Raw genomic sequence first — 21,033 nt, 5'->3', positions numbered from 1 at the left:
TGTATTTTGGTCGGATTGCATGCTCAAACACTGGTGCACTTGGAAGCCAACCCAGGCCCCTGTTTTGGAGCGGACCAGAGTTTGATTGTTTGATCCGCACCAGAGTTCGAATCACTGGGTTGAGGCTAGACGGGGGATGCAGCAACAAAAACGATAGTTATTGAGAACGGGTTTTAATCTTGCACAACTTCTGGCCATAGTTGTATCCCTTCTAGCCACAACCGACGTATCGGGCATGGCATAACAGCTCGACCCTGGCACTGTGAGATGACGTAGTATTAAGAGCAACAACGGTAGCGAGTAGTATGAAAGACCAAACATTTGCAGAAGGAGACAAGTTGGGGAGGTGGATGGGTCGAACAACACAGGACCCAGGAGACTTGGGTTTATGTCCTGTTCTTGTCCTGCGTGTCAGTGGAATGTAGATTTTATAACCCAACTTAGGATCGTTTCCTAAACCTAAGTGTCCCGTTCTTGTCACGCATGTCAGTTAAACGTAAATTTGCACGTTGGAAAATGACGCCAAATCAGATGAACATTCACACACCGATGTAAATGTAAAGTGTAACTCCCACATGCGCAAAAGTATCTCTTTTTCCACTATGCTTAAGGATTTTATTGTAAAACGCCACTTTTTGCTTAAGCGCAGACACAAGCTTGTCAAAATCACCAAAAGTCAACCAACACAGCTTGACACATTCCATTTCAGCATACCAAGTCACTATAATTTGTTCTTTGAAAGAGCAAATTCCATGGCATTCTGTAGTTATTGAGATATTCTGACCAACAGTCCTCTAACTGACATTACCATCCTTGTGCCAGGTGCCAAAATCTTTCAACCCAATCTTTGGTTTTCTATAGATGGAAGACTCACTGGCTCTTTTTTTTTGTGCATTTGTGTGCTTCCGTTTCTGTGCACTTTCTGTTTTACTGCCAAAGACGTAATCTGACACTCAGGAGTTAATTGCATTTTACATAACACAGATTCTTTTTTTCTTTTGCAGCCACTTTGTGGTTCATCTTCTTTAATGGTAAAATGGCATATTCAAACAAAAAATTGTGCAACCTTAAACTTGAATTAACAACACTTTTAGTATACCCTTTATGTTAGAAAGACTGTCACATGCAGTACAATATCTCCTTCCAACATGGTTTAGAAGTTGCGTGACGTGTGAGCCACAGGCTTGCGGGCACCTACCTACCTCTCAGTCTGACTAATTCATAAGCTGGGACCATTTCTCAGTTGCAAGGCCAGACAAAGATTTGGGGATGACGAATAACTGAGGGACTCACTAAAGGGACGTGAGCAGCCATGAATAGGACTGCTTTAGGGCACAGGGCTCTGTGCAACACAATGTCTCTCTTCTTCAGGGACAACAAAAGAACTGCGGTACTCTGAACTTTAATATTGTTGTGTTGGCATGCATTCATTTTTAAGTTTTTTTTTTAAATTAATTCATGCTTGTTTTTTAGCACCTCCATGTTACACATATTGATGAAGAAATTCACAAGTCTACCAGTTAACCAAAATCTTCTTGTTTTAGCTTCTTGTTAGCTATTGTTTGTTAAGCTTTCCATTTGTGCATATTATACAACCTATAGCTTACATGCTAATTAAGGTAATGTTAACGCCATGATTTGGTTGAAAGTGCTGTATCTGGCTAATTTTTGTTTCATGTTTCCAACTAAATTTGTTATAAAACAGCAATCCTGTAAAGTGTGTTGTGCACTTCATACCGGGTATTGTGCAAAAATTCTGAATTCGGTTACTTAGCTTACATACCTGTTGGCATTTGTGGCCAGTTTAAGTCTTGGGATGAGAACTACTTTTTTTTGGTAATTGTAACACCATTTAATGTTGCTGGTGTGTAAACTTCCCCAAATCAAATAAAAGCATATATTAATTGACTGGATTTGAGAGAGCGGCTAACGTTAGCCTAAAGTTGCCTTCACCGAAACAAAACCCCAACCACAGTCTTGTACCTTGGCCTTTTTGCGGTTTTCAAAATGTTATGTTGCGCCAAATCAAATGTTTTATGGTCATCATTTATCTTGCAGCTTGTTGGCTTGGTTCCATAATTAAAACTCAGCCGTTCAAAAAGTGTCAATCCCTGTTGCAGAGGAAAAGTGCAGTGCAGGGGTTCTGTCTTTGTTTGCGCCTTGAATTGTCAGCGGCAATGAGGTCAAAGTTGAAATCATTTGAATTTTAAGTGTACTGCTTAGCAGCAATTTCCAGCGGTGAGCATACCCAATTTACGCTGGATCATGGGTAGAAGGCTTAAACTCTTAACATCCAGGAATGGCTCCACACATCAAATAAACACACAGTTGGTGTGCTAGTCGTGAATATATAATGCAACCCGTAATCTCACAAACTACTGGAACCAAGTAAGTTAAGGATATGCTCTTCGGCTTTGGGAAGGGACACTGGGTTAGCTTGTCAACTATGTAGCTGGACATGCTAGTGGTTGCAGCTTATGTTAGAGCAGATACAAGAAAACTGTGAAATTCATACTTTACACTACTCTTGTGTTTCATGTTTTGGAAAGGCTAACCTGGCAACTTCCTACTCTTAAAATGCTGAGTTGTGGAAAAAAATCCAAAGGTTGATAGGTCTGCTGAGTGCTTTGTACGTTCAGCGAACAGTATATTGAGGTTTGAAGTCCATCAAAAGGTCAGTAGCACAGCAAACAGTTTTTGTCCTCTGTCTAATTCTTAATTCTTAATTAATTAATTAATTAATTCTTAATTCTCTGTCTAAACAGCTAATGACTGTTTAAAATCACTAACAGCGATGACTGAAGATTCTGATACTGCCTGCACCTCAGTGTCCTCTCACAATCAGAATCAGCTTTATTTGCCAGGTATGAGGACACATACGAGGAATTTTTCTTTGGAACATCGTTGCTCACAACGCGCTTACACATACAAAACAACCAAACAATACATACACACTAATATATACATACTCTAAACAGAAACAATGTGGAGGCAATACTGCAGTGACTGCAGTAAGGAGAGCAAAGTATGCAGGAGGGAATTGTGATAGTTATCATTTTAAATGTGGAGCACATTGCAAAGGATGCTGAAAGCAAAGGATGCGCTCCATTGTCTAATATGAAAAATAAGAAATGCAGGTGTCTGGAGAAGTACGAACAACAAACAACATAATTAATCAGCATTTCTCCTAGAGGTAACTAAGAATTTTAAGGTGGTATCACCAGGACGGGGCTGGGAACTGCACCAAGCATGTAGCAAAAGACAATGCTACTTAAATGCCAAAGAGGCTTGCTGGAAAAACAGCTAGTTGAATTACACTGTGATGGCAGGAAAAGAGTCAGGAGAGAGATGCAAACTGTTCTGGTGGAGAGGATGAGAGGATGAACGGGAGGATGACAACAGGCTCAACTACTCTTTTATATATCACTTTATCCTGTCACTAAACCATAATCAGGGTGCTTCCAAAAAAACCTGACAGCCAAGATGTTTCTTTGTCATGACTGTTATGTTTTCTTCTTTTGTACAATGTGAGTAATTGTTGCTTAACTTTGTGTGTGTACTTTTGTTTTTTTAAGTAGAGGTGCTTGGGAACGCAAAATGAATTTCTGTGAAAACTGATAATAAAGTTGTATGGTATCAGAATGCAAAGGCTGTATTGGGGGTGGGACACACACACACACACACACACACACACACACACACACACACACACACACACACACACACACAGGATGGTTCAACATGAGTGACAATCTAAAGTGCCTAATGATCCATGTGAATTCCAGCCCAGGTAGTGTATCTGATAATTATTTCCCAGGAGGCACATCAGAACCATCAGTTAAGCGTTGGGAGGAAGTGGAAATCGTCCAGGATTGATCTGTTTGTAACTGCCCACGGGACAGTCCTGTGATTGCTGTTTGCCTGAACTTCTGGCTGACCTTGATCAATCCTGTAGACTGACAGTGAAGAGGAGGAGAGATGTTGTTTTGGAGTTCACTTCTTTTAACGGTCGTCGCTCCATGTCACTTACTTTAGTCCGCTAAACTCAACTGCTAAGCCCCCCTGAAAGGACCGCTTAACTCAACTCAACTGGTAACTGGCGCTTATACAACCAATAGTTCCCGGAGCTCTGTATCCAGCTACCATTAACCTATTGGAGGCCGCTGACACAAGCCAAAGCTCACACCGATCCACAGCTGCATGTGACCAGCCGGCGGTCGCCTAATTTCTTAGGATATCATATGACTTGGTGTATAAGGTTTTTACTATGTTGTTCAAAATCCATTGAAATGTGTAGACATAAATTTAATGGGGAGTCTTAATGATGTCTAACTCATTTCTTTAATTTAAATTGTGTAGTGAATGGAAACATGTTGTGTAGGCAATACCCCAAATAAAAACACTTGGTACATATTGGTGTTACTGTAATGTAGCAAGTCTTGAAAAATAAATCTGCATACATTTTTCTGATTAAGTTGTACTTACATTTGTTAGAAAAAAGAAAACCCCAAAGTGTATAATTCTATGCCAATTGACTAAAGTCCATCCCCTGATGAAGATAACCTGATTAATCATTTGCTGTAACGTTAAAAGTGACATAAATAAGAGGCTACATCTTCTGATATCAGTTTGCATTTTTGACTTTTGTGTGTGAGGAAGGACTTCTGATTTTGGCTTTCTTCCTGAAACATTTTCTTTCACTATCAGGCACATCGCTAAACTACTTCAATAGAAATGTTATTGATTTTGGACTTGTTGATCTGTTTATATATTTCTTCAACGTTGGCCATAAGTGTAAAATCCTTGGATTTGGTATCAGCTGGCTTAAAATGTACACTATACATGGTTTCATCAACCTGAGAGCGAATAATTTAATTTTTTTGTCTTTTCTTCAAAATCAAATGCCTTTATGTATTTATTTATATGTGTCATACTGATGTGGACCGAAATCAATGATTACTACCACTACTAATTCAACTAAATTCTATGTGATGCAATGCTTTTTAACTAATAATAATGCTCAGTTATTTCATCACTTCAGCGCTCAGTTGAGGAAACCCTCCCTTTAATCCAAGAGTGGGCTTGTGAGATGGCATCTGAAAGATACCATACCAATGGCTTGCAAGAATGAATGTCTACACTGAAAAATGGGGAAAGTACTTAAAGCTGTAGTGCATATTTTTTGTCTCCCCGATGAAGAATCCAAAATAATGACAACAACTCTGTCGGCGCCTCCACATGATACACGCTTTCCGCGACTGCGGGCAGATTCCCCGCTCCTCTATGCATTTGCTAGTGACCAAGGAGGACACGGAACATTAATAAAATATGCACTCTTCAGAAGAGGTGATTGATAATCTTATCTATTACCGGACATCACCATGTTCTAAACAGCCATGCTGAGAAATTAGAGCGAGTTGTGTGGAGAGTTTTCATTAGCTTTGTAGCAACTCCTTTTGGCAACGGCTTGAATGTAACGGATGCTCATTAATATCAAAAAATTACCCACAGTCTGTCTATTTTGTTAAAATGTTATCTTTAACAGTGGTAGTGGTAATGTAATCTTTTCTTAACCTTTGTCTAACAAAGTGGTGATGAGAGGAGGGGGGGGGGTCAGGTGGTTCATTTTGTAAATGTTTTGCCGTTTTAAAAACAAGTAAAAAATGTTCATCATTAGCATTTTAGCAAGCATTTGCGTGTCAACATTCACAGAGTTAAATCTTCATGTGAAAGCTGATGTAAATGCACACCTACATATTTCCTTTTAACGTGTTTAAGAGACTCAATAAGGTGGTTATAGTCAAATAAAGCATGGTGTTGATATTTTGAAATTTTACGCATATGATATTGACCTATTAACAACATGAGGTTAATAGGCTACATGTAATGAATCCCTTTTGACGCTTAAGAACGTATAAATGAGCAGCCTTGACGTCGACGCACGGGAAGCCTATAAAAGAGCGCCCGGGCTGCGAGCGTGGATCCTGGGAGAGAATAAGAGACCTGCACAGTCGCAGCTGACCGCTGCTTGGGAGCCACTTTCTCCTCTATCTGGACAGAAAACAGAGGGACAACCTCAGTCCTTTTACGCAGAGCCCGTCTGCTTCTCCAATTTCCTTTTTTCGTTTTGGAAACTGTTCCACTCTGTTTCCACTCGGACCCCGCTCTCTCCTCCCAGACGATTGAATTCCTCCAGGGTTCTGCCTAATTGTTAAGCAAGTTCCCAGCAGCGCGGGTAGAGTGGGCAGAGGACGCAGCATGGAGTCCTACACGGTCCCGGGAGCTCCGCTCTCAGTGTCCGGAGTGGATCCGTACACGGTCCCGGGAGCTCCGCTCTCCCTGTCCGACCTTTACTCCGTCATCCCCTTCAACGTTACGTTCCCGGACGAGGAGAACGGCTTGATGGGCGAGCGGCTGCAGAACCACACCGGGCAGCGGGCTCCGGTGCGGAGCGCCGGGGGTCTGATCATAGCCATATCCATCACGGCTCTCTACTCCGTCATTTGCGTGGTGGGACTTCTGGGCAATGTCCTCGTCATGTACGGGGTGATCAGGTAAACACCTGCTTTTTGTTTTATTACAGTCAGTTAACTGTTAGTTACATTAAACGCCTTATTGGCAAGATCAACAGCCTACATGTTCGGCTGTGTGAAATCCACCCACGAGCACTCAATTAGTGCCCGTGTGTTAATGAGACCTCGACAGGCTCTCGTGCCCCAGGAGCGACACTTGAGCTCTAATGTTGGGTGAGCTTCCTAATGATCCCACATGTTCACATTTTGGGAACAAAGCCTTAATCTTAATTTTGTTTTGCGATCAGCTTTTATTAACCCCCCTTCATAAAAGTAAATGCACTCTCGAAACGATTTTAAATGAATAGAAAAGGCCATGAAAAAAAGAAGATATTTTGCAACCCTTGGCTGACAGAAAAAAGGAAATGTGTCCGTTTACACAGGAGGATCATGGTTTTGTGCAGAAACCTGTAAGAATAAAAAAAAAAAAAGTTTTTTCTTTATGAGATTAATCACTTAGATCAGAGTCAACTATTAAACTAAGGAACTATTCTGATAATTGAGCAATCGGTTAATTGAAAAAAGGGAAACAAAAGAGAAAATCCTCTCCTTCCAGCTTCTTAAATGTCAATATGTTCTTGTCTCCTCTATGACAGTAAACTGAATAGCTTTTGTTGTGGACAAAACAAGACATTTGAAGACGTCATCATGGGCTAGGTTACCCCTAATCCACATTTCTTTGACATTTCATATACCAAACAACTAATTAAATAAGCAAGAAAATAATCATTTAAATCACCATCATTATTTGCAGCCTTAGTCCAAATAGACCATCCTTCATTGCCCCATTAGCGGCCCACATGTTCTGGTTGCATGCAGTTTCTTTGAGTGTGTTGAGAAGAGGGCGCTTGTTCCTGTAGCACCGTTAGCTCATGTTACTGTAAACACTCATTGGCTCGCTCTTGTCTTATCTTGGATTTGACTGTGAGCAACTGCAACTAAACACTTTCCCTGAGGGCATTAATAAAGTATTCTGATTCGGAGGCTGTGTGCATGCACCGTTCCTGGCTGCATTTGGCTCCCTGCATAATGCATGACATTGTTTTTTTTATAGTTGATTTTTGTCATCATTTCTACATGGATAAACAATATGTGCAAGTTTAATGAGAGTGCTCGGTGGCAGTCAAACTTCTCATCTGAGACACAGTCTCTTAATTCAGTGTGACTCAACTGTGCCTCAGACAGAGAGTGATGGACCGTCCTGTACGCTGGGGAGAGAGGAGAGCCTGCAGTTACCGACTTATTTGGTCTTTATTTGGTCTTTGAGTGTGTGTTCTATGTTTGCTTCCTTATCGCCATGACAACCACTTGTTTTATTTAAGCTTTCATAATCTGTTTTATAATCAGAAGTTTCAAACATAAAAAATGGTGGAACCTACGGTAGTTAAAATTTTGTCCACTTTTCATTATTTTGCAGTATATCATTGTCATTTTGAGGTAGGGATGCAACTAATTATGTTATTGGTGAATAATCTGTCAGTTATTTGCTAACATAATCGATTAGTTGTTTGGTCTATAAAATGTCAGAAAATGGTTAAGAACAAATGTGGATCAGTGTGTCCCAAGGCCCAAGCTGACGTCCTCAAATGTCTTGTTTTGTCCACAACTTAAAGATATACAGTTGACTGTCACAGAGGAGCGAAGAAACTAGAGCATGTAGACATTATAGAAGCTGAAAAGAGAGAAGTTTGACTTTTTTCCTTAAAGAAATGACTCAAACCGATTAATCAATTATCAAATATAGTTGGCGATTAATTTATTAGTCAAAAACTTGATTGATAGATTCATTTTTTCCGCTCTTGTTCGAGATCACAGTGTCCCCCTCACCTCAGCTCTTCAAGCATTAGAATACAGGCTGCACCCACTTTGTCACCCGATACAAGCACCCTGTCATATCCCAGAAGCAACCCAGCCCCAACCAGTATGCTTAATAAAAAAATTAAAAATAAAGATTTTGCAGTAGCTCTGCTCGTCCTCGCTTATCATGTTACACACACACACACACACACACACACACGGGTTCAAAATAATAAGCGGTCCAACATCACTAACCTCAAAAATCATATTTTTGGGTAGAAGTGATATTTCTACATGGCAAATAATTTACTAGTAAGTGTTGCAGAGTCATAGAAAACCAACAGACCCAACATGCAAGCTGCTCATTCTGTGTAATTGAATCTGTAATTTAAAGAGGCTTGTTCAAAATAATAGCAGTGTTGTGTTCAATTAGTGAGGTGATTGATTCTGTGAAGAAACAGGTGTCAATTATACTATACATTGAAGGAAGCAAGTGAATGTTGTGCATGCTAGTTATAGTGCTTTCACACTGAAATACTCGGCAAAATGGGTCGTTCCAGACATTGCTCTGAGGAACAGCGGACTTTTGATTGAATTGATTGAATGGGATTTGATGAAAAAGTTGATTGGAGATGGGAAAACATATAAAGAATTGCAGAAAATTAGTGGCTGCTCAGCCAAAATGATTTCAACTGCCTTGAAATGGCATCCAAAGCCTGAACGACGTGGGGAAAAATGGTCAACTACAATTCAAATGGATGGCAAAATAACCAAAATGGCAAAGGCACAACCACTGATCAGGTCCAAGAAATCAAAGACTTAAAGTTACCTGTGAGCACTGTTACGATCAGAAGAAGGCTATATGAAGCAAAGCTATCAGCTAGAAGGCCCCTTTGCTAAAAAAGACATGTACTCAATAGGTTGAAATTTGCCAAAGGACACAATGATTGGCCGAAGGAGAAATGGTGAAACATCCTGTAGACTGATGAGAGCAAAATTGTTCTTTTTGGATCTAGACACTTTTTTTTTTAGACACACTGCTATTATTCTGAACACAACTGTACACACACACACACACACACACACACACACACACACACACAAACATACATATATATTATATATAAAAATATGTAAATGGTGTGTTCTATAGCGCTTTTCTAGTCTTAACGACTACTCTAAGTGCCTTTACGTGAAGGACCCATTTACACACTGTACGTTGTATGCCAAGGCTGCAGTACAAGGTGCCACCTGCTCATCAGATAAATATTCACACACATTTACACTCCAGTGGTGTAGTATCCGGGAGCTTTGACATGGTACTCTAAGGCCAGCGATTGGACTACCAACCTTCCGATTGGCCGGCAACCGCTCTACCGCTGAGCCCCAGCCGTCCCCACTTTATCTCAGACATTCTCTGTATCTGTTCCCCCAACATCAGCCAATGAAATAATTACTGCAGCTGGGCCGGGGAATTAAACAAGCAGGTTCATTTATGATATTCCCACCTTAGCACAGGAAGATAACCCAGCCGGCTGGAGAAAAGCATGACTAAAATGTTCTAAGATATAAATGTGGTCTAACTGCTTGTTGGTATTACATTAATGTATACAGTGAAAGAGAGAAGCAGAGACAGCGGACTGGAAAAAAGATTAGAGTTGAATGTAGAAAAAACCTCAAGCAAGGCATTTTCTTTAAGTGGCAATCTTTTGATATTGAACCAAGAAAACAAATCATGAATATTTTCAACTCCGCCCATTATTTCCTTCCAGGAGTTGGAGTGCAAACAAAGGTCAAATCAAGGAAAAAGATATGTTTAAAAAACATGATCTAGGGAGGTAAAAGGGAGACAAAAAGGAGATGGATGATCGCTCAAAAAAGGCAGTGAATCAAATTGTGCGCAGCGATTTGTCTGGAGTTTGTGTTACATTGTTTGAGGGAGAGGCCTCATCCCAGATGCAAGAGTCAGCGGCAGAAGGAAGCGCAGCACATTAACCATTCTGGACAGAATACATTATCTCTTGTGGAATATCTGTAAACTCTGAAGGGAGCGAACTTAAGAGAGGAGTCCCAAACTTAGACACAGATATAGGGATGTAATAAGCAAAGAAAAGCTGGATAAACACTAGCCGCCATGTAGTCATTCATCTTCTTGTCGTTTAGGTAAAAAGTTTCTGTGATGCATACTATAGATTTCAAGGCCTACATTAAAGGCTTGGATGGGTTTATTCTGTACTAGAGCCCAACCAATATATTGGCGGGCCAATATTCTCGGCAAATATTAGGCATTTCCCGAAATATCAGTATCGGCATTTATAACTGCCGGAAAAAAAATACATGTTTTATATTGATTCATCAGAATTATTTATAAAGAAAAATGATTTAAAAAAATAAAATAAGAAGGTAAACCATGTCATGAGTGTTGGCGTTGCCTAGTTTGTCCACCAGAGGACACTCTACAACGTCTCTGTTGGTGACACTGATTGTTTTTGTTATTGGGTTTTGTTCCAAGGACTTTAAGTTTCATATCTTAAGTTAGCATTTTAATACTTTTTATCAGAACTTTAATATATTTTGATGTTCCTCTCATCCGTTCTATGTATCAAATGATTATCATATTTCAGTGAGAACTCAAATAACTACAAATAATGTTAGGGAAATCTGTTGGTATTGTCGCACATTTCTGGATTAAAAAAAAGAAAAAATATATATATATATATATATATATATATATTAATATATATATATAAATATATAAATGTACAAATGTACAAATATACACACACACACACACACACACACACACACACCTGCCCGACATTTTGGTCAGGCTCTATTCTGTACTACCTTCATGGTAGCAGTAAAAGATGACGGCCTGAGGCAAAGGAAGAAAGACGGAAAGAAAGAAAGACACACACACACACACGTGCACACACACACACGAGTCCTTGTTGCTTTGGGGACTCCTGTGGTTAAACTTTTAACTCGAGGTCGACCATCTGGCTTTTTTCTCTAGAATTTCAATTCGATTTGCGTGGCCCTCCTCCAAGGATTAGTCTACATCCACAGTGTTTTATTTCCAAGATTGATCAGGTGCCGCGGGAAATTCCACCACATGGACCAAATATTCAGGTTGGATGTCCGTCACATTCCTCTTTCTTTGTGTTGTTGCTATAACCTCCGATTTTTGAGGACAATGGTTAACTGCTCCTCAGTTCTCTGCAGGGGAAATCCAGACAGCTAGCTAGACTATCTGTCCAAGAAGAAAAAACTTTTCATGACCACAGCACGACTACAGTAGCGAGTAGTATGAAATGTTGAGAAGACATGAAGGGAGGTTGGTCAGGGTGGTGGATGGGTCTAACAGCCGAGACTTTTACCCTGGAGACCGGGGATCATGTCCCTTGTGTGGCGTTTCATTTCCCCTTTCTTCTTTTCCTAAAGACAACTGTGAAAAAAAATGTGAATTTTTTCTTTTACTCTTTTCTGTTGACTTTGAATGAAGTGTGCTTTATGATAATAACATTGTTTTTTTTTATAACTAGTCTGTTAGGTGTGGCGATAGCCATTTAGGGGCTATTGTTTCATGTTAAACAAAAAGGATCTTGCTCTTTTCCAAAAAAGGTTGATCTCTGTAACGACCCTTTCATGATGTTGTCAGACACTTAGAATAATAATCCAATCTGAGCCTGTCAGTGGCAAATCAAGCTCTTTAAGTGGACATAAATTGAAGGTGCACAATTGCCCAACGACAGTCCTGCTTAATTCTGGAACAATTTCCAAAATTGATGAAAACAACAAGATTGGTTCCAAGTTGAAAAAAATATATAATTTAACTTTTAAATTATCATATTGAGTTTATAATTGGAGGCAATGTTGTTTAAGCTATTTGCTGTTTCATATTGAACTTGGTACACATAATACACATGAGTGACTTTTGGTCCAATCGACACATCAGGGAGCAAATTCAATCACTAAAGCAATCAAGATTAAATGAGAATATAATGCTGTAGGTCGATACACTAACTACACTAAAATCAGAAGAATTTTCAACCACAGTTCCAAAAACAACATTGATGATGGACTGTCAAAGGTCTGCTCAAAATGACACACATATCAACCTCCGGGGGCAACAAACAGGCTACTCTGTTAGGACAACACAACAAGGCAAATTGCCTGTCAGTTTATATCAGTTACAGACAAATCATGGGCTGAAAAAAAAAAAAAGAGTTAATGGAGCCAGATAAAGTCTTAACTAATGAGCAAATGTCTTATGTAATAAAAATTTGTTTTTTTTTTTACTTTTTTCTGACACTTCATAGACCAAATATTTAATCTAGTTTCATCCATTGAAAATCAGACAGGTAAAAGGCAGCAATGCAAATAACAATACAATTTTCTACAATGAATTATGTCTGAAATGTCAGAAATCGTAGAAAATGTCTCGCAAACTCAAAATGTATTAAATTAAGAGTGATGTTAAACAAAGAAAAGTTGCACATCTTCACATTTGAAAAGCTGGAACAAGCAAAGGTTTGATATTACTTCAATAAATGACAAATGATTAGCTGGTTTCCAACATTATTCTTCTGTGAGTTGACTAATTGCTTGAGCAGTAATTATAACCAGAGGCCCATTTGAAAGCATCCTTTCTGTGAGTTTGTTTTGCCAGCCACATCAGGCAGCTTATAAATAAAGCAAAAGTCCTGCATTCAAGATATTTCCCTCCACTTAGATTCCTGGATAGGGACGCTAAAATGCACACACACTCTCCATTTAGAGTGTGCATGGATGCACTGACTTCTCCTCTACCTTGGCTCCTAGTCCTGCTGCCCCGCCTGTTAGATAAGACCAGGCTCAGTGCAAATGCAATTTATTGGCCTGACTGGATTAGTTTGTGTGAAAATTAAGTCTTAACTGAGCTGAGCTTAACTGAGCTGCTTCTTGAGGGTTATTGTTCCATTTCTCCTAAGGAAGTGGAACTTGGGACATTCTTCTCAAACTGTTTATTGGTATGGTAATATGGTAACATTTTGGTATTGACGAAAAAAATTAAAGCTACAGAGTGAGTCAACACAGCTTTAGGAAGAGTCTTTTTCTTTAAGGACTGTAGAAATTTGGCTGAAAATACCCATAGCCTGTTGCCAATAGGATGAGTGTGTGTGTCAGTTTATTTCCTGGGCTGAGTCAACATGTCTTCCATCTCACCCAGCAGCATTGTTTGTGTTTGTGTGTGTGTGTGTGTGTTTGTGTGTTTGTGTGTGTGAGCCTGACAGATACAAGACTAATGTAGCCTAGTCTACTCCAACTAGGTAGAGCTCAAGACAATCTCAATGCAAAATGCTAATTCTCTAGAGCTGATTGTGGATGTGTGTGGAGCTCCGAAACCGATCAAAAGGCAGGAGGCTAAAAGAAGAGTGAGAAAATATAATTGAATACCTCAGACAATTATATTCAGTTATTATGAGGGATGTAACGATTACCCGTGTAAGGGTAAACCACGGTAGAAATGTTGACTGTAACAATTACCCTTTTCATTTAAAATATCCTTATCATTGCGGTGGATCCCCCTCCCAGCTTCAACAGTGGCTCATAAAGGTGCCGCGGCAGGCGCACTGCAGAGCCTCCAACGTGGGTTTTTCTTGAAGTTGTAATCCTGTCGGAAGAAGACGACACGCTCGGGACATTTATCAGCCTTTAAAAAAAGCTTATGGTTCCGACTTATGGTTCCCATTTCACTATCTTACCCCTACTCCTTCCGATTACCCCTAGCTCTTAAAATCAATTATTTAAGACGAAAATACTTACATTTATGGGTCTCTCTGGTCGATCTTGCAGCCATTGTTGCCTGTTGCTTATACTTTTGGAGGTGTGTAGCTGTCAGGGTTACAAGATGAGATTTACCATTGGCTCACTAATTTACATTATGATCAGCTAATTTAACAAGTGTACAAAAGCATTGTATTTATTTTATATGTGATCACTTTTTTAAAATAAGTCATGTTTTAAAGTCTTTTTGGGGCTTGTAAATCTAAAAGACAAGGGGTTAACATTGTTAAGCTTTGTTTTTTAAAGATTATTTTTTGGGCATTGTAGGCCTTTATTTGACAGGACAGCTTAAACAAATGAAAGGGGATAGAGAGAGGGAATGGCATGCAGCAAAGCCACAGGTCGGAATCAAACCCGCAGCCGCTGTGGCAAGGACTGGGCCTCTGGGGCACAAACAACCAGGTGAGCCACCCAGGTGCAGCCAAACACTTGTTTTAGAACAAGTTGGGAAATGTGACAGGAAATTAAATGACACGCAGACTTTCCCTTAAAAATGGCAGCAATTTATACACCTGCTGAAAAGATACATTATGATACAGTATATGATACATGAATATGAGAGATGTTGTGTTAAGAAGAGAAATGACGAGGTTAAGAAGAAGAGTCATCCTAACATAAATTTAATTTAGATTTATTTCATCAACCAACTAGAGGTTCGGAAAAGTATGACTATTTAGGTATTTAGACACCACATTGTAATTGTTGTAATTATTTAAATATCGGTTATATTTATTGATTTGTTGCTGATATATTTAGCACCATTCACAGACATTTGTCAGCTTCAGAGCTCCTCTGTGTCAAGTGGTGAAGTAAATGGCATTTACATTGTGCTGAGCTGGCGATATTTGATTAACGGCAAGCTGAGTGTTCAGTGATCAATGGCACTCTGTCTAGGTGAAACGGCACACATCGTTCACATGGCCTATAGGCCTACATCCGTTGTGTGCTGCTTTGAGACTTTTTTTTCCTTCTGATGTGGCACCAAAAGATGTGTGTGAGGAGGAGTGGATTGGACAGACATGACAGCTTGTGCATGGAGTCTATGCTACGGAAACACACAAAAGGAAGTGGGAGATGAAACCATTACAGAGTGACTGTAACAAAGAAAAACATGCTTCATTGTAGTACGAAAAGGGGCGTCAAAATGACATTTCTTAACATGTAATTTCTTCTCAAAGCCTACAAAAAGACAGAATGGTGTTTAAAAGCTTTACCCAACACTCCTGAATTATGACCTGAGCTATGTGTTGCAATGAGAAACCATGGAAATGGCATACCTGTCACAGCTGGTGTACAATTAAAGTCTTGTACTGCTGAGAGTAGACTTCCTGTGCAGCCTAGATGCCTGTATCAAAAGTATAGAACTGCATCCACTTGCAGCAACAGCTGCCTACTTTTTGCCAAACCACTTCTTCGGAATACTAATAATCCAACCACGCTGCTGTGTGCTAGAGTGGATGTGACATAATATCACGGGGCCAAGAAAGCTACATCTACCTTTTCATTTTCCAATATCCCCGATTTACAATGCAAACTTAGCTCACAGTAAAAGGATGCAGTAATCATTTTTGCCCCCCTTTACAGCATTAGATTTACAGACCACATGGTCATAAGATTGGGTGGTGCAACACCTAGACCCAGTCACCCAAGTACTCGTTTACTGAAGGGAGGGAGGAAGTGTCAGTTTTGCCAAGAAGCAGGATGCACTGTTTCGGGCCCATCTTGTTACTTTGGAATAGGGAGAAGGGAAAGAGATTTCTTTGGAATCAGAATATCAAACTGACTGACAATAAATACACATTTGCACACAATTTTACATTTTACACCCATCTGTTCTCTAAGCAATATTAATATTTTGCTTGCGTCACAGCCCTTACGTAACTACCAAAATCACACTGTTGTCCTTTGCTGTAACTCGAACTCAATCCCAGCGTTGGAATATAATCGTCAAACATACTAGGGGAAGTTCAAAACCAGCCATCTGCTTCTAAATACAACGTTTCCTTTTGTCTCGATTAAAAAATAAAGCTGAATTGATTTGATAAAGTCCACGCCACAAAGGGTGGTGTAAATTGATATTGAATGGAGAGGCCTACAGTATGACTGGACAGACATTTTGACTGACTCGTCATGAGCAGAAGGACCACAGGTGCAATTAATAATAATTTAATGAACAAATAAATAATTTTGACTTAAGCCCCATTCCGACAGGATGACATAACAGGAAGCAGCGATTCAACTATTCACTGTTCCACATTTATCAGAATAATTCAGAATGACAAAATAAATTATAAAATCACCAGATATTTGTAATGATATCAGCTTTATTAGGTGGGCTCTAGTTGAAATCAACTGGAATACTCCTTTAACTATGTATCTTCAAACATTATAGTTGCAGCTGACAACAGAAATTGTACTTTTCAAAATTTCACATATACTGCATATGCATTTCAAATCAACTGGCATTTGTTTATGCAGAAGTGCTTTCTGTGTTAGCTCGACATCACAGTGATTCAGTCTATTGGTTCCCAAAAAGGCCTTTTTGTTGGTGTTAGCATCAGTAAAAAATAATTTTCACACAAAAGTCAAATGTTCCACAAAGCTTATTAAATAAATAGGACAATCAGCTCTTACCATGAAAAAAAAAAAAAAAAAAAAAAAGATCAAATTTAGAAATACAAGGACGTTGCTCTGGACACAATTAAAATCTTTGTCCAGCAAAGGTGATGTTAAAATCATCCCACTTTCACTAGAGAAATACATCCAATTTGAATGGGGCTTTAGTTTCATTTCAGTGTCCCAGAAAGTTGCTATGTCCCAGAAAGTGCTATGGCATCAAGTGGCCCATATTCTCCAGCCTTGAATACAATTTCTAAATGGTATTTCCATAACATACAGTACATTTTTGATGCTGTAAATTTAAACCTTCAGATGAAGACAGGAGACAGACAGTAGCTAGTGATGTCATCAACTCTTGAGACTATTTTTGGAGCTGAAAGTGAATAATGGAGCAACCAATGGGACTCAGTGACAGCGGTTACTGTGATTATATTTTCTGATTAAACTGAAGAGTGTGCTGATTTATTATAATCAGACAAGATTTCAGGCCACAGAGTTCAATCGCTAATATAGCATCACTAGACCACCTCCAAAAAAGTGTCATCTGACAGACGTCATCCATTTAACTCTTGATCACCCTTCCAGCGTAGATGCAGTACTTACTTTATCTTTTTCGACAACTCGTACACTGTTGCAAGGCAACTGGAATGGGGGACTGATTCCAATAAGCATGACATGAGTTGAAAGTCCGTTTGTCAGAAAGAAAACACAGCAGAGCCTTGTTGGGTCGCACCAGAGATCGGCAGAGACTTTTATAGACATTTATAGGCTGTTCTTGAAGGTGTCTTGCTATACTCTCTATTCAGGGTCAAACTCCTGCCTTACCTTGCAAGGTGGAGGGGAGGGTGGCCTTGACCAACTGCCATTTTCCTTGTTTGAAATCCATGATGTCTCTAGCTTTCTCATGGGTGGGCCAAATTCTCTGGGCGGGCAAAACTGAACGGGGAGGTAACCTTTCCCCTTATGACCTCATAAGAAGCACAATTCCAGATTGGCCCAGGATACCCAGGCGTCGGTTTACACCTATCACCATTTCTAACCACTGGGGGACCATAGGCAGGCTGGAGGAACTCGTATTAATGTTAAAACCTCAAAGCAAAATGTTCATGCTACGGGAAATTTAAACAGTATATCTAAATGAAATGTGGTATATTTCTGTTCTATCTAATGCTTGCCCTTTGTGCCTTTGGGTGATGGATTTTGCATGTAAATTGGATTGTATTTGGATGCTGCAATCTCCTAGAAAATGTAGTCAGCTAAACTTTAGTATGAATGCATCTTGCAAGGTTTCTAATGAGAGATTCCTATAAGAAAATAAGCCTTGTGCCCGAGAGGAGAATTTCTGACCTCAATAAGTCAATTCTGTAGCATATAAAATTAGTTCAGTACCAATGACCATTATTTTTTTCTTTCAATGCAGGAGGAAACGTATCTTCATCTTACACACTCAAATTAAAATGCACAGTCCCATGCTAAAAATAAGGCCGGCACATACAATATACATGAACCTCAGTGCAACCTCAGTGCAAAAGAAATAGTATTTTTTCCCCCACAACTTTCTGGTGCTTTCTATGTAAGTTAGCTGCTTAATCAGAGGCCAATAAGCTAATTGTAACCATTGCCTCAAATCCCTCATTAAGTAAAAACAGATCTTTTTGTCCAGACATCTACACTGAACATCTATAGAATGATGATTTGAACTTGTTGTCGAAGGCACAAAAACATGCTGCACAGTGAATATCACTTTCAAATCCCCATATCCTGTTGAAGAGCCTTCCACAGCCAGCTGCTCTCATTACCCCTGCTGCTTATTGCAAACACTTTTTCTCTGTTCTGTGATCACAACCAGATACACCAAGATGAAGACAGCCACAAACATTTACATTTTCAACTTGGCACTTGCCGACGCCTTGGCCACCAGCACACTGCCGTTCCAGAGCGCCAAGTACCTCATGAACACATGGCCATTTGGGGAAGTCCTGTGCAAGCTCATTATTGCCATTGACTACTACAACATGTTCACGAGCATCTTCACCCTCACCATGATGAGCGTGGACCGCTACATCGCCGTGTGCCACCCAGTCAGGGCACTGGGGTTTCGGACGCCGGTCAAGGCTAAGTTGATCAACGTGCTCATTTGGGTCCTGTCCTCTGCGATTGGGGTGCCCATTATGGTTATGGCTGTGACCAAAGTGGCAGATAATGGTGGGTACATGTTTTCTTCCACAGTTTTGTCTTTCACCATTAATTAAAGTCTTCATTCAAAGTATTAACAGAATAATTCAAAATAAGTTGAGCCGTACAGAGTTGGATCTGGATGGCTCACCCAATTGAGTCTTTGCCAAAGGGCTAGAGCTCGCTTTTAGAGCAAAACTGAAGTTCGCAAGCTTCAGGCTCCTAAGGGACCTGAGAGAGTCTGCTACTTTGAGCCTAAACGTGTGAACAGGTTACAAAGGGGAGGAAGTCAGGGTGGGAGAGGTAGGTGTGTAGCGCGGTCTACTTTCTTGTGATAGTTTGCATTCAGACGGAGACAATATTGCTGTTTGCTGTTTTTCTCCACATCTGTGAACCCTTACCTCGCAACCAAGTACAATTCCTCCCATGATAGTCTGAAAATGTGTGCCGTTATCCTCATATTTAAAAAACAATCATGTCTTCACCCTCTTTGTGACAGCCAGCTTTTCCCCCAGACATAAACTGAATAGTAATTTAAAAGTCCACTATTAACATTTTGTTTTGTTGAAAAGTTGAAAAAAAAAAGCAAGTGCAGAAACAGAAATACATTCTTGGCAGTCTTCAACAGCAACAGCAGCACTATTTTGAAGTCAAAGTGTATATAAGTGTACAGTATCCATCTAAACCAGCTTGTTACCATAACCCCTTTATGTATAATTTTAAATTGCAGGTAGAATCATGTGCATGCTGATGTTCCCTGACCCTGACTGGTACTGGGACACTGTGACAAAGATCTGTGTCTTCATCGTTGCCTTCGTGGTTCCTGTGATGGTCATCACCATATGTTACGGCCTGATGATCCTGCGCCTAAAGAGCGTTCGTCTGCTCTCAGGTTCCAAGGAGAAAGACCGCAACATGCGCCGCATCACCCGCATGGTCCTGGTGGTGGTGGCGGCCTTCATCATCTGCTGGACCCCCATCCACATCTTCATCATCGTGAAGACCATGGTGCAGATTGACAACAGAAACCCCTTCGTCATAGCCAGCTGGCACCTGTGCATCGCCTTGGGCTACACCAACAGCAGCCTCAACCCTGTCCTCTACGCATTTTTGGATGAAAATTTTAAGCGGTGCTTCAGGGATTTCTGCCTTCCCTGTCGGACCCACGTGGAGCAGCACAGTCTGACCAGAGGCTGCAACACCGCCAGGGAGCCGGTGTCTGTCTGCGCTCCAACAGGAGCGGGGAAGAAGCCGGCATGACTAGGCATGGAGTGGGTCCCCCATAGCTCTCGCTCGAGGAGGATCCAGCAAGATCTGCAATCAGAGATAACCCAGATCTCCACAACAGAGTTTTAAGACTTCTTGAGTAAAAGCCGGTTTTAAGGAACTGAGTCGCATCGCTTATTCTCAACAATTTGGCATTTAAAGGAATAGCTAAATATAATGGAAAAAAGATACACTCTGAGCTTACTTTTGTAGTAAAGTACAATGGATTGTTTTTTCTTACAAAAGGCCGTGACAGTAGACAGCCCAAGGAATATACCCAAATGTTGAAGCAAGATTATGAAACACAACATCCCCAGCTCATGATTTATCTGGCCAAAAGGACTCGAGTACAAGACTTCTTGATGATTTAAAAAAAGGACAAAAGAAACACATGCCAGTTTCTGTCTATTCAAGCAAAGAATGCATTGTTCAGACACCATCGATCAAAGAGCACTGGAAAAACAACAGTCAGGGTGAATCACGTGAAACAAAGACAATCCAAATTCCATCATCTCTTGTAAGCAACACCACTCAAAACATGTTGGTAATAATAAGGAGTATTTTGATGGATGAAACATTTTTATTTATATCACGAGGTCCAACCCATCTCTACATGGACAAGTAAGGATCTTGTTGTGTATACTGTGTCACAGAATAGACACTTGTTTTCCCTTTACACTCCAACTTTGTGGAAGGAAGAATTGGGCACTTAATGTTCTATGGATTTGAAAATGTCTGTCAGACAGGATATGGAATCCTGATCAAGCCTAGTTTG

At 40.1% G+C, this 21,033-nt stretch overlaps 1 protein-coding gene across 1 annotated transcript; it reads left to right on the top strand.

The window, feature by feature from the left end:
* The first annotated feature begins 5,919 nt into the window (after positions 1 to 5,919).
* Positions 5,920 to 20,714, top strand: oprd1a (opioid receptor, delta 1a). The gene is made up of 3 exons (XM_034891212.1): positions 5,920 to 6,554; positions 18,667 to 19,022; positions 19,723 to 20,714. The coding sequence occupies exons 1-3, from the start codon at positions 6,259 to 6,261 to the stop codon at positions 20,250 to 20,252; spliced, it is 1,182 nt and encodes a 393-aa protein (XP_034747103.1). The 5' UTR covers positions 5,920 to 6,258; the 3' UTR covers positions 20,253 to 20,714.
* The last annotated feature ends 319 nt before the right edge of the window (positions 20,715 to 21,033 follow it).

This window comes from Etheostoma cragini, chromosome 14 (genome assembly GCF_013103735.1).
Source record: "Etheostoma cragini isolate CJK2018 chromosome 14, CSU_Ecrag_1.0, whole genome shotgun sequence".
In the NCBI taxonomy this organism is placed as follows: domain Eukaryota; kingdom Metazoa; phylum Chordata; class Actinopteri; order Perciformes; family Percidae; genus Etheostoma; species Etheostoma cragini.
Note: the sequence above shows the minus strand (reverse complement) of the source record. Positions and strands in the feature narration are given on the sequence as shown.